Source organism: Calonectris borealis, chromosome 8, assembly GCF_964195595.1.
Source record: "Calonectris borealis chromosome 8, bCalBor7.hap1.2, whole genome shotgun sequence".
Taxonomy (NCBI): domain Eukaryota; kingdom Metazoa; phylum Chordata; class Aves; order Procellariiformes; family Procellariidae; genus Calonectris; species Calonectris borealis.
Genome location: NC_134319.1, coordinates 944,162 through 959,028, shown reverse-complemented (window position 1 = coordinate 959,028; position 14,867 = coordinate 944,162). Strand labels below are relative to the sequence as shown.

Genomic DNA, 14,867 nt, shown 5'->3' with positions numbered 1-14,867 from the left:
ACTTTGTGTTAACACTTAGAGGCTTTTACTGGAAAACCTCAGCAATTAAAGGAGGCTTTATTCCTCATCTTTAGTGAAGACAATGAAAACTTAATGTGAGAACAGAGACTGGAACTTGGCTCACTCAGTCTGCCGCCTTATTCATTGAACTAGGCTATGCGCTTCCTTCCCTAATATTTTAGCTCAAAACGAGACTGGCAAGTAAAAGTTTATCCTCAGTTCAACGTAGGTAACCCCGTTTATTCACACTTCTTGCAGACCTCAAAACGTGGGTCGATATGTAATTAAGCTGCACAGCTGAGCAAAAGCCCCGCAGCCGGCGCAGGGTGTGTGCCGAGCCAGCGCGCCTGCAGCGCCCGCAACGCCCTCGCTTTAGGGGACGCCTCCACCTAAACGCGCATCGCACAGATCACCCTAATCTTCCTGCAGCCGAGAAAACGCTGACTCAAAGTCATGGGAATTACTCCCATATCCTAGCATTAATTATTAAAAAAAGGAATGCTAGACGCTTTAGGCACGGTGCTGTCTGTGTAACAAAGTAAGGAGGTAACTTTTGGAGCCCTCGTTGCCGGAGAACAGATAAAACTGGAGCAGCCTGGTGCTGGGAGGTGAATCAACACGTGCCAGCAGAAGGGAGCTGATGGCCATCTTGCCGTAGGAGGCTGGGAAGTACAGCGCACAGCCAACTTTGGATGCTGCAACGTACAGTAACAGAACAGCCAAATTCAGACGGCTACCAAGCTGGAAGAAAAAACTGCTTTTCTAACGCCCAAATTGCTTTATCCAGCACACTGGGATTGCATTTAAATAAATAGCCAGCTTCCAATACTTAGGATACTAATAGCAATTATTTTAATGTAGATTGAAATATATTTATGTTACAAATATACAGTGAGGAAAAATTCAGGAGATGCAGTGACGATGTGCAGCGAAAGACCCAAGATAAACAGCTCTACCCATTTTCTGCATACTCTTTTGAAAGTGTTTTCTCGTATAGTGATCCTATATTTCGCCTTTCAAGTTGCAATACCAGCTGAAAACAAAATAAACTCTGATCTGAAAGAAAGCCTACAAAAGGCATATGAAATGAAAGAAGTTAATCATAGAGCAAGAAGAATGAAAAAACAGACATAACACACGGTATTTCACCATCTAATTGCTTTGTTCCAGACTTCAGTAGTGATGTTTATGTTTCCTTTAGCAGCATCTCTTTACAAAACAGACAGTCTCCCTCCCTTGTGAGACAAAAGTAATGTTTTAATCTTAAAGCTCTAATTTCATTTATGTAACCTATCCAGCTGCACAGACACTGAGTTTCAAACACAATCTTAGGCCTAGAAAACTGAATGTATTCCACTGAAACCCACCAAGAGATAACCTTTAGAGTAATTCCACAATTTTTTAATAAGGTAGTTCTAAATATATATTTGTTTACATCCTAATAATGTTTAGTACTGGCTGAGTATCTGTCTTAACTGCCACCAACACACCAAGTTACCTTCTCTGTAACCTTTAAATCTGAAACAGTACAAATAAACCAGACTTTTTTCTAATTTCCTTTGATTCTCCAATTCTGCAGGCAGAAAGCACGAGGACTTTAGGACACGTCAAAATACAGAGTATAATCGAGGTATACATAAAAAATACTTGTCAGCTGCCCTACATAGACATCTACTGTATTTTCACTAGCTACTACACCAGAAGCAGGCTGACTTGCTATGAACCGATTCCAAATTCCTGATGAAAATATCTCATGCAGTATTTTACAGCAGATTGTAGGATCATTAAAAATGCATATGGTTAAAATACTTTGTAATCTGGAGACCTAAGTGAGTGACACCCCAACAAAAAATAGTATAGCCAGATACTTCATAGCTTAAAACTATTGCCAATTGAATCGGAGATTTATCACAAGCAAGGAGGTTCAACCCACTGCAATCATATTCCAGATAACGAGAAAACGTATTTTTCTTGAACTAGAGCAGTATCACGACAGAAGTACAATGTGTGAATAAAAAGTTGGAATCGGGGGAAAAAAATAATCAAGCCAGAGGATTAACGAGCTCAAATCAGAAAGAAGGATTCAAGTAGATTAAGTATGGTGTAGGACTACTGGTAAACAAATTTTGCTCCAGTCAACCGGACTGAAGAGAAGATACTGTAAGCGCGGGGAGCGTGAGGATCGTTAGAAGAAGCAGTAACAGAGCTACGGTAAGCATGTAACCTCCTCATGTAAAGCTAGCTTTCCACGTTAACGGTTGAAAAATATGAAAATGTAAAAAATAACAAGGCAAAGACTTCTGGCAGGGCGTAATCCTCAGCACAGTGTTACAGCCCAGCGATGCTCGGACCGCAGAGCCCAAAACTGATGCCAGAAGCCAAAACCGCATCATTTCACCCTGCAGCCCATTTCCAAACTTCTCTCGACGGACCGTCCTTTTAAAAACCGGGAAACGACTTCCAGCACGCAGCGGGACCCTCCCCGCCGCCGCAGCATCCCCGGGGGCGGTCGGGGCTCCCGGCGGAGAGAGAGAGACCGCCCTCGGGGATGCTGCGGCGGCAGCGGGGCCGGTCGAGCGGCTCTGCCCCGGCCGAGCTCCGTGCGCCCCTGGCCCGCCCCAGCCCGCCCGCCCCACCGCGGCCGCGGCCGCCTCGTACCTAAGCACCGCCGTGTCCCCCTTCCTGACCACCAGATTGTCCACGCCGGAGAAGTCTCCACCCGGAGCGGCGAGTCGCCCGTGGGGCAGGAGACAGCAAAGGCCGAGGAACACGATCGCCAGCCACTGGTGGGAGCCCCCGGCGCTCCGCACCAGCGGCACCATCTCCGCGCCCAGCCGCTCCGCTCCGCGCTGCCCCTGGGCCCGGCGGCGGCCGAGCGCTGCGCCCGGTAGCGGCGGCCCCTGGCTGGTGCCCGCGGTGGTCGGTGGCCGAGAGCGGAGCGTGGCTGCTCCCGGGCGGCCGCCGCAGCATCTAGCGAGGAGGGCAGCGCGCCCGCTCTGCGCGCCGCGGCGGCGGATCGGCGGAGCGGCGGCGGGCGGTCCCCGCTGCCAGCCCGTTGCCACGCAGCCGTCGCCCTGGCAACCGTCCCGGCGGCGGAGGGATGCGCGCCGCCCTCCCCGCCGCTCCCGTCCCCCCTCCCAGGCTTCCCGCCCCTCGGCATCCCGGCTGGCAGAGGCCCCCCCCGCCATCCAGCACCGGCGGGCCGCGCAGGCCTGGCGTCGCCTGCTTTGGCAGCGTGCCGGCGTGCCACATCTCATCAGAAACCGCTCCTCGGTCCCGCTCTCCCCCCGAAGATTCAATAAAAATGTACCACTTTGCCAAAAGCCAGCAAGTCAAATACTGCTTTGAGGCGGTAGTGCTGGAAATGGCACCAACAGCTCCGCAGTGAGGCTTCCTCCTCCCTCGGGAGCTGCTAAAATTTCCAGGGAAACGGCCCAGTCCTTTCTGGAATATAGGATCGGCCACTCCGATACTCGGGGAGTTCCATTTCCTAAAATTCTACCAGGATAGCTAGAGACGTTCACCAATAGCAGGAAAAAAAGGAGCAAAAAGCCATTATTATTTCCCTATAGACACACAAACATTAGCAGCCTTTTTTCCTCCTGTGGTCCTCTCCAGCGTGTTAAACACACGCTCAAAACGTTGTCAGCCTCTGACAAACGCCACTAAGTGAGGAATTCTGTTTGCTCGGTTCATTTACCCAAACGCCCACTTTCCAGTCTAACCGTTCACCGCAGGACACGAGGTTGCACCTCTCCGGGATCAGGCTGAATCTCCTACAGGAATTACTCTCCTCCCATCGGTTCAGTTCGAGAGAAGTTGCATAAGCGATGGGCTGTTATGTAACAGGAATTGCATGGCTGCTATGACATTAAGGACAATTTTAAAATATTTTTACGCTAATTCACACACATCTGGCCAATACAATGTTATAATTGTTCCTGCACAGCAGCTCTGCCACCCCACGCTGCCAGCCCGTGGCACAACGTGCGCTGATTTTCCTGCGGTACTTTCCCTTTCGCCAACTGCCACAGAGTACGGATTTTTCTGGTGCACCATTTTTTCCTACTCACAATTTGCATCAGAAGGATTTTAGCGTAGAACATTCCAAGTTAAAAATCTTTAATAATCATGATACTTCCAATGTTTGCTCTTTTGATAAATCTGTATTCCTTCTCCTGTAAGCTTTACGCTTCTTTACTGCATCCCATTGCATTAGATCTTTCCAGCTGCCAAAAGAAATGCTAGTGCACACAAAAGGGAATTCTTCCTCTACTTCTGCAGCACACGATACTACAGAGTTTCCTTGATAAGGAACGAGAGGGGGAAGAGAGAGAGAGATTGGCACACAATCTTGGATGTGGAAGACTTGCCGTCAGTATTATCGCTATAATACAGTAATGCCTTTTTAATGTTAAATACAACTCCGCAGTGAGACAATTCTCTCTGCTAGCATATATGCAACTGCCGTAGTTTGCAATACCCATCCATTGGGTCCATGACAGTAGAAACTTCCTGCAAGCAGAAGCTGAACATCTAGCATCAAGAATATTGTGAGGAATATTTCTGAGGCAACACCATGCGTTTTGAAATGGGCTTGCCAACAGGACAGACTCCAGCTCTAAGCCTCAGTTGCTTTTCCTAACAGGGAGTTGTTAATAGCTTGCACTGTTACCATCCCACATACAAATATGTACAATAATCTCCTACATCCCAAGGATATTCAAAATTCTCAGGGAACAGTGTGGACATCTTTGTGAAGAGGATAGAAGAAAAAGGAGTTTCTGACAATATGGAAGGGAAGATGAACAAGTGGGAGAAAGTGTCCCATCCTGTCTCCCCCTTAAATTCATTCTCCGAGGGGAAAAAAGTGCAATTACTAATAATTTCTAAGAGGTGGTTCCCGATGTACAGAAATGACGGCAGTACCGAGTACAGATACCAGGTTAGACTTACGACCAATGATGTTATCACCTCATAAAACAGCAGCAAAATGATAATCTTGGCCCAGTTCCGACTGATGATAAACAACACAAAAGGGAACACATACTGCAAGCAAGGTATTACATGACCCAACATTAAGAGCCAGCCCCACAACTTTGACAGCCAATACATCAACATTGTGACCAATCAATATAATGAATGCTTATAACAATTTTGCCTTAACACACTTTGGTCAGATCTATCGTTATCTCAACCCTTCGAGCCCCACGTTGGGCGCCAAAAAGGACTGTCGTGGTTTAACCTGGCAGGCAGCCAAACACCACGCAGCCGCTCGCTCACTCCCCCCACCCTCCCAGCGGGACGGGGAGAGAATCGGAAGGGTAAGAGTGAGAAAAACTCGTGGGTTGAGATAAAGACAGTTTAATAGAACAGAAAAGGGAGAATAATAATAAATAATGATAGAATATACAAAATGAGTGATGCACAATGCAATTGCTCACCACCCGCGCTGACCGATAACCAAGTAGCGATCGGTACTTCCTGGATCACGCCTACCCTTCATATACTGAGCATGACGTCACATGGTATGGGATACCCTATTGGCCAGCTGGGCTGGCTGTCCTGCTTATGTTCCCTCCCATCTTGTGTACCTAGCTCAGTCAGTAGGCACGGGAGCTGTCCTTGGACTAGGAGGGCACTTAGCAACAACTGAAAACATCAGTGCGTTATCAACATTCTCCTCGTACTAAATCCAAAACACAGCACTAGGAAGACATTTAACCCTATCCCAGCCGAAACCAGGACAAGGACCTTTCCTGACACGTATCCTTCCTGCAGTTAGCGACCCCAAAATTTGACATGCCAAACAGTTGTAAATGTCCTGTCTGTGTAGCTCTTGGATATCACTTTTACGATCATGCATTGAGTTCTGTTGTCAGCAGTGTCAAAATGGTTCTCCAAACACCACATCCTCAGAATGTTTGTTCCCAGAGGAACCTCAGCAACCCAGTGGTTTTGGTCTGAATTTTTTCTCTGATGTTTCGCCTGTGGCAATATCTCGGCTTCAAGAGCCATCTTCTGTCTTCTGCATAGCTATCCGGAATCACAGTATGGTTGAGGTTGGCAGGGACGTCCACAGGTCATCTCATTCAAACCCCCTGCTCAAACAGGGCCACCCAAAGCTGGTTGCCCAAGACCATGTCTAGTCGGCTTTTGAATATCTCCAGAGATGGAGACTCTACAACCTCTTTGATGCATTCCCTGCCAGTTGGATTACTGGAACGCAAGTGGTTTATCTCACAGCCAAACATATTACTGGTGAGGCCGCACCTCGAATACTGTGTTCAGTTCTGGGCCCCTCACTACAAGAAGGACATTGAGGTGCTGGAGCACATCCAGAGAAGGGCAACGAAGCTGGTGAAGGGCCTGGAGCACAAGTCTGATGGGGAGCGGCTGAGGGAACTGGGGGTGTTCAGTCTGGAGAAGAGGAGGCTGAGGGGAGACCTCATCGCGCTCTACAACTACCTGAAAGGAGGTTGTAGCGAGGTGGGGGCCGGTCTCTTCTCCCAAGTAACAAGTGATAGGACGAGAGGAAATGGCCTCAAGTTGCACCAAGGGAGGTTTAGTCTGGACATTAGGAGAAATTTCTTTACCGAAAGAGTGATCAGGCCTTGGAACAGGCTGCCCAGGGAAGTGGTGGAGTCCCCATCCCTGGAGGTATTCAAAAGACGTGTAGATGAGGCGCTTAGGGACATGGTGTAGTGGGCATGGGGGTGTTGGGTTGACAGTTGGACTCAATGATCTCAGAGGTCTTTTCCAACCTTCATGATTCTATGATTCTATATCACATGGCTCTGCTTTGGATCTTAGGATGGTATCTTCCCCATTCACATGCTCAGGTATATTGGACTTTTCTTCTTCCCCATTCACATGCTCAGGCATATTGGACTTTTCTTCTATCACTCTTAATGCATCAAACTGCTCTTCTGGCTACTGTTGTAGCATGCTGTTGCATAGACTTATGCTGTCTGTAAAGCTGGAAACGAAGCGAGCAGTACTGCAGTAATTCTTTAACAAGACCTCAGTAGAAAATGCCTCCTGTCACCCAGTCTCAGGACTCCAGGCCAGTCACCCATTTGCCATCACCATTGTTATTCAGGAGAGGATGCCCTGCTTCTCAGATATTGCCATCAAAACCTTTGCCTCCTTTTTAAGTCATTGGCCTTCTAAGCTGAGATCCTGCATTTAGATGTCCAAATGCTCTCCCAAATCATGTGTGTAAGGCTTACCTCACTGCATCAACATACCCTTGTCACAACAGCAGCAAGACAAAAGAGTAAAGTACGGACAAATTTTCATTAAGGCTTTGTATACAAGACACAGATGACAAACACACCGGCATCTGTCATACTTCAGTGGGTCCTGAAGAACTTTCTATCACTTTTCCCCACACTTTTTCCTTCCAAGGTTGCATTCAATTAAATAGCCCTCTCCTTTGCAAGGCTTCCATTCCATTGCCCCGAGAAGAGCATCTCAAGGGCTTCATCTTCCTTCTTTTTCCCAGGATGTTTTTTTCATTTGCCAGAACAACTGATAATTGCCTTATCTTCCCTCTGATAACAGCAGACTGGCTTAGCCAATCTAATAAGCAGTGCAATCCTTCCTCTCTGCTGCAAAAACAGACCCTTCCACTATTTCCTGAATCAATCCACACTTCAGTATTTTTCACGTTAAACTTTTTGGGTAGGGGAAGTTAAAAAACCAAAACAAACCAAACAAAAACCCACACATCTGTTTCTCAAGGCTTTCTGCTCTTCCTTTTATCTCAACCATGCTATGTACCCAAACTAGATAATGCCATTCTTTTTTTTTTTTTTTTAAAAAAGGGGAAAAAAAAAAGGAGGGTTCAGATCCATCAGATCAGTCTCTTGTCTTGCAGACTTGCAGTCTAGAGTGAAATGTGGTTCCTACTGTAACAGACATGCAAAATATTTCCATCACAGCTGGTCAGACATTTGACAAATCAATTAATTTTTGAGGCAAAACATTTATGAATGTGTGTGTGATCTTCAGTGTTATTTCTTAGACTTTGGGGGAAGTACCTTTCCAAGGCATGATGCAACTTTTGCAAACGTGTTGGTATCAAGAGGAGGAAGATATGTAATCAACAGGAATCAGTTTTTACATGTGAAAAACTTCACACAGCTGTCTCACGTAAGAAGCCATTTGAATGTTCTGGTACATCAAGTACTCAGATCATCCAGAGAGATATGTGATATAATAGTCAAGATCTAATTTTAGGGAGAGCTCTGTAACCTTTAATGAGTCATATGATGTGGTTTTTACTTGACCTTAACAATCAAATAATTTGCTTCTCTTTGAATAAAAAGGACAAAAGACCTTTCCTCAATAACATTCTATTAATTTCGCACCAGATCATATAAATCTCAATCAACAATAGCCAAGATGAAGCTTTTTATTTTGTTTTGTTCATTTTTAGATTCATATCCCTGGCTTTCATGCTGTTTGCAGATCAATGGAAAAAAGAGCAGGTCAGGAGTCAATAGCAGTTATGCCAATCAGCGTTGCTCTAGAGACTGAATTCTTTCATCTGAATCTTCCCCACCTCTTCACAAGTCTAGGAAGCTTGCAGGGGAAAAAAAAAGAAAAGAAAAAAATCTCACACCAGATGTGTAATCACATAGAAAAATTATTTCCATGGAGAGAAGACAGAAATCCTTCACATTAGCTAGTTTAGTATGAATTGCACTTGGCTATTTTAGCATGTTGGTTTTACCTGAAAGAGCTAGGTACTTCAAACATCGTAATGGTAAGGCCATATGATATTTCTTGAGATTCAACTGCATATTTTTGTTTAGAGCCATTTAGAAAACCTGAATTTATTTGTTGTTTGCAAGTATTCATTTAGCAGTTTGCACAAATATTCAAGACTGATTCACAATCTTCACACTTGGCTTTTTGCTTCATTTCCTTCTGCGTGTTTAACTCTCCTGTTACAATTCCTTCATGCTAGCAACAAAATATGGAAGTTGAATGTCTAGAATAAACGCCAAGAGAATTGGTACTTTTGATCTGCATCACATACCTAGCATTCGACACGGGAAGAGATAACAGGCAATGCCCATGGGTCGTTGATAGCCTGCGGGCAGAGCACCGTGGCACGTTGCCTGCCCTGCCTGCATCCAGGCGCAGGGCTTTGCTGGAATAATCTGCTCAGGGAAACCTCTCTCTCTGACACAACAGTTGGTTTTCAATGAACTCTTCAGTTTTAGTCACGTCCTGTTTAATTCCTGGTCATGTCCAGTTCGAGTTAGTTTCATTTTTCTACATACTTTGGAGAGTGCTTACCAACTGCTAATTACCCCTCCGTTAGACCTGGTCAAGGAACTGCCTCTATTTCTACATGTTTTAACATTGGCTGGAAATACGCATGTCATATTTCCAGTTCCTGACAACATCCACGGCTGCAGCAGTTTCAAGGTATGTCTTGTCTTCTAAAACAATCATGCTGCGGTGATGGAAGGCATTCTGTCCTGTAATTTTGTTAATGGCTCTAATCAAAATCTTTTTACAGAGCTCTGTGAGAATCAAATGGGCAATTTCCGTATATACATTTGTTTGCTTTTGAGATATATATTTCTGAAAGTGTTCAAGTATTTCCACCTAGTTGTCAAATTACTTTGGCAGCATCCACAGCATCTGAATCGCAACCTGAGGTTTGTCATGATACTGTCCCTGATAATAAAAACTGTGTTTCTGCTTCCCAAACAGACAATAAGCATTTTAAACTGGGGGGGGGGGGGGGGGGGAGGGGGGGAGGACATATGGGATGACAGGACATGGATGGGACACAAAAAAAAAAAAAAAGAACAAAAAAACTCTACACTGAATTTTCAGAGTCATGTTTTGCATCCAAATTCACAAAAACTTTGGAATTTTTAAAATTTTTACAATGGTCAAAGAACAGTAGAAAGTTAGAGGTAATGAATAAAGCATTCCTGAAGGTAAAACTAGTTTTTAAATTTTAATTTAAAATCTTTAAGAAGAAGGAAAAAAAAAAGTAAAAATTTCTATTAACTTAGGAATACTCAGGTAATTAACATTCTTGGGTAATATTCTCTAATATATCTGCTTTCTGCCTTTCTCTCCTGTAGCAAAAACATCACATAAATAGGACAACACCTTATTGCTATGCTGTAGTGCAAACTCTTCCAAGAAGCATCCAGCCATTGCTCAATGTTCTTAAAACGTGTCTCAAGTTGCCCAAAATGTGAACAAACCACCCAAGGCACCCAAAGAATTTGTCAGCTTTAGTTCTCAAAGAGCAATTTCCGATGTTTCTGCAGAATTGCTATGTAGAAGAGCTCATCTAGATCAATCCCACTGGATCATCAGTTACAGTGTGAAAAGGCTTCACAAAATGCATCCCCTGAAAATTTCCTTTGAAAAGGGGGGGGTTGCAGAGACAGGCGAGGAAGGGATAAATCTCAGAAAACACAGACACAGCGCTTTCACATTTTTAAATGCAAGTTTTTGTATGTCTCCTTTCCAATATCTATTTTTTATTTTTTAAATCTCTCATACATGAAAAATGGAGAGAGTGATTTTGTCAAGTATAGAAATCAACAGAAATTCCCTTTTAAATAAGTATCTCTTTCACAGATAACTTCAGAATTCATGGCACTATGGTGGGTTTTTTTTGCTAATAGGATTGAAAGCAAATGCTGAAATCTCCATAAAATGCATTTTCCATTTTCTGCATAGTCTATTATGTGACTATGTACAGAAGTGCTCAGTAAAATACTCTACAAAATTATTTCTCATACTTCAAAAATCAGAAGAATCCTGGTGTGCTATCATCTAAGGTAGCACCTACGAGCTGTAAGCCAGTAGTTCTATTAGCACCAGAACAAATGGACTCTAATTTCCATAGATTTGAGTCGTCATCTTATTTGAGTTTTTAAATTGACAGAACAAGGCTGCAGAACAAGCTCAGCCCGTATTAGACATCAGAAAATGCATATAATAAAGAATTCTCAAAGGAGGAGTGAATCCATGGGTGCCTATTTATAAAACACAAGCTCTAATTACACCTTTCTCAGACACGAGGCATTCATAATGTCACTTCTCTGGATTCTCTCATGTCTGAGAAGACTTGACGTGTGCTGCATCCCCCCACCGCAGTGGAAAGACAGACGTGCTACACGTGCAGTGACACACACTGAAAGCCACGAGGCGGGAGCCATTTCCATCTTATGTCCATCCTTCGAGCAGGAAGAGTCAACAGTGCGGGGAAAAAAAAAAGGGTGGAACAATTTCTTCTTTAGCATCTACAGAGGCGGCAGGAAGAGCAGTACTGACCCAGCGTCTCATAAATCAGCTTTCTTAACCCAAGAGAAGCACGGAAATGCTATGCTTATGCAAGAAATTCCTTCTGAAATCCAGACCCTTCTGCTTGACAGAAGCGCACGTGTGTCTTCAGGTTCTTGGTTGGCTTAACCAACCCTCTGTGGGATAAGATCGTACACAGTACAGGGCTATCAATAAAACTTTAGTCATATGTGGGTGAATGAAAACATTTTCTTCACCATATGGTATACTATGGAAATAATTGCCAAATGACAGAAGCTCACTAATATTGATGCCAAATACATAGATAATACTGTCAACTTGTGATCAGCCTACATTTTCCTATTTTAAGACATACAAGTGAGTGCAGTTTGAAAACATCCACAAGAAGCTTCAGACTGAAGAACTCTGCAAAGACACAGATTCGCAACACTCATGGAAAGTGTTGGGGTTTTTTAATTGTTCAGGACTCTGATTCACAAAGGTAAAGAGCAGAGTTTGCTATGCAAAGAGGTAGCTTTAAATAAATTTCAGAAAAAAATGGTAAGTGACAAGACACAAGCATCCTGCCTTACTAGAAATAACATCTTCTTGTGGCTACTGCTCTATAGTGAGGAAATATCCTCCTTGTTGGGTCTGGAAGTGGAGCAGAGGAAGGAAATCTGGAGTTTGTGATGCAACAATTTGCAACTCTCCATGCTCGAGACAAGTCAAGACACTTCCTTTAATAGTGTGGTGTAGTGCTTATAAAAAAAATGCTTTTTTAGTGTTAAGGAAGTGCCCGAACATTTTTTCAAGTATCCTTGCTGCAAATACAAGACCATTTTATGAGCCTAAGTATTATATATGCAGTGTATTTCAAACTTATGAAACAAACCGCAGTTGTTCCTTTGGTATTTTTCAGACTGGAGATGTGCAGAATAGTCATTACTGAAACGATCAGATTTTAAATCACATTTCCTAACCGAGACATTCGTATTTTACAATGGCTTGTATGGGGATCCCTCACTATTACAGGATGTGCTACGTGTCAAAACTTAACAAGTGTGGACAGTCTGTGAATCCGTGCTCAGCAGCCCAGATCATTCTTTCATGTTAGCATTTCATTTATTCATCAGGAAGCATTTTGTCTAAATAACCTCTGACATCTCACGCAAATGTTTCGACCTTGGAAGAAAGGCGCCGTACGCTCGTGTGCCTCGCAGGGTGGAAGGACAGGGACTGCATATGCGAAGCGGGAGGGATTGGAAAAGTCAGGACACTCTCCTTTTCTTGCCTGATGATCAACACTCTTGTTGTGGACCTGATGGCAGGGCAAAAAGCCTCCACCAGTATTACAATAATCAACCCTACCCTTATTATTATAATAAGGGGGCCCCACCCCCTATTTTATGACCAAGAAAACAAAAGAAAGAAAGAAAAAAAGATTTTCTGTCCCAGAGTATGACTCACACACTTTTCTTTGGGACACAGTCATCTCCAGTATGATATTATGGGATCTCTTGTTTTTTCTTTTTAAAGCACACTAAAGAGTACACGCTAGTTCTCTGGAAATATGAGACCTTGTCACATTCAAATTGCTCATCTAAAAGCATTATTCTTTAATTCTTTCAGCTAATCAAACCAAATTCTTCCAATCTACACTCATACCCCACCAATCATTCTTGTTGGTGTCTTCTGGAACATCTCTAGCTGCTCGGCAGTGCTTATTGCCCCTGCTAGCTCGGGGTCGCTTGGCTACATCTTACTCTACCACTGAAACCCCTGCAAGCCCATAACCCTTAGCAAGCTGATCCAACCTCCGATCTGGCCTGCTCTGAGCAGCAGGTTGCACTAGACGCCCCGGAAAGGCTCCTCTGAGCCATCACCGTTCTGTGTTTCTAAAATTCAGACCAGTACCAATGCAAGCTAGACCCTGAAGGTGCAGCACGTAGGCAGTGCATCATGCCATTTTGACAGTGGCCACCAGTAACTGCACTGACTAGGATTTTCTGAACCATCGTGCATCCATTCCAGAGCAGCTTTATCTCCTTAGCTTTTGTAATAGCTTTCTTTACAAAAATGTTTTGCAGGAAAATATCAAGCTTCCTAAAATCAAGTAGATTTCCATAATGCTCTTTCTTTATTCACAAGGTGTGTTATCCCGTAGCAGAAGGAGAAGTGATATGTATGAAATGAGTTTTTAAAGGGAGGGGGAGGATTTTTTTTTTTTTTTTGGTATGCAGCACACTGGATGTGAAGATCACTGATCACAGCATATCAAATAAACCAACCTGATAAATTGATTAATGTGCCAACTTCATATTATCCTACTCTGTTCTCTGTTTGATTTACATGTCTAATTTAGCTTACTCATTTAATCTCATTAATAAAATATCAGATTGGAAGTCCGTGTGTATTGCATGTTTTCTCCCCAGGTATTAAGATTAAAAACCCGAGGAATCTCCAGATAGTGACTTTGTAAATCTCTGAGCGATGGTACAAAGAAATGCCTTATAGCACTTCCATAATTGATGCCTGAATCACAGCACTGCTGGACTCTATAGGAAACAATATTTGCATATCAGTCATTTCTTTAGACTAACAACAGGGGTTTCAGAATCTGCGAGGAGTGGCTGTGGTGGATATAAACCAGCCTTCAGAAAGGTTGATCACCGTCCTGAAAAATCAATCTCTGCTTCTGACAGTGTTGTTAAGTGAAAATGCACCTGCGCCATTTGGATTCAATAATAAGAATAGAGTTATGACATTATTAGGAAAAACACATGAATAAAACAATGAAAATAAAGTCAACTTTGGCCATGCTTATGGTCAAGAACGGAAATGGAATTTCATGGTCACATTATCAGAGACCAGTTATCCTTTTGAATATTAAAGGATTTGTATGAGAGGAGATGTAACAGTAGAACAAACAGAGCCACAAACTAACCACTACGAAACATGATTTATCTCACCAATCTCAAGCAGGCAGAATGGCTCATATTTTGAATATTCACACTCCATCCTCAGTGTGGCATTTTAAAAAGACACTGTATCTGTCAAATAAATTGAAATAACCACGAGAAATGAACCACAACCTGCTAGGATATGGTAGACTTACAAAATAAGCTTAATTCATCAAAAAAGTATACCTTGCCAGCACACGTGCTTCTTATTTCTCATATATAACTCATATGTCGGTATCTGCATGCTTGCACACATAAATATACGCTTCATGCAGAGAGATTCAAAAGACATAATCTTAACAAATTTTGTTCCAATGTAACATGGAGACTACTACTGAAGGTGATCCGGATCAATAAATCTGTTTGAAAGGCTAAATTTTGAAGAGAAGCTTTTCAACATCAGTTAAAGATAATAATTTCTAGGTACTCCAAAAAACCTCAACCATCACCTCACCACCATCCACCTGCCAGTGGAACAGACTCATTTGCACATTTTTTAATAGTAAATCTAAATTCAAAATCAGAGGAACTTTAAAAGACTGAGACAGATACTGTTGTGCTAAAAGTGAACATCTCTATTGACTTACCTAGAATTTTTAAAATTACTAT

The 14,867-nt window shown here is 43.2% G+C and overlaps 1 protein-coding gene across 1 annotated transcript in view; it reads right to left on the bottom strand.

Moving 5' to 3' along the window:
- Window positions 1-2,992, bottom strand: part of NEGR1 (neuronal growth regulator 1) — a 294,357-nt gene extending 291,365 nt beyond the window's left edge. The window contains exon 1 of the mRNA XM_075155531.1: window positions 2,659-2,992. Coding sequence (XP_075011632.1) covers window positions 2,659-2,822 — 164 coding nt within the window. The 5' untranslated portion in view covers window positions 2,823-2,992. The remainder of the gene's footprint in view (window positions 1-2,658) is intronic.
- Between the last annotated feature and the right edge of the window lie 11,875 nt (window positions 2,993-14,867).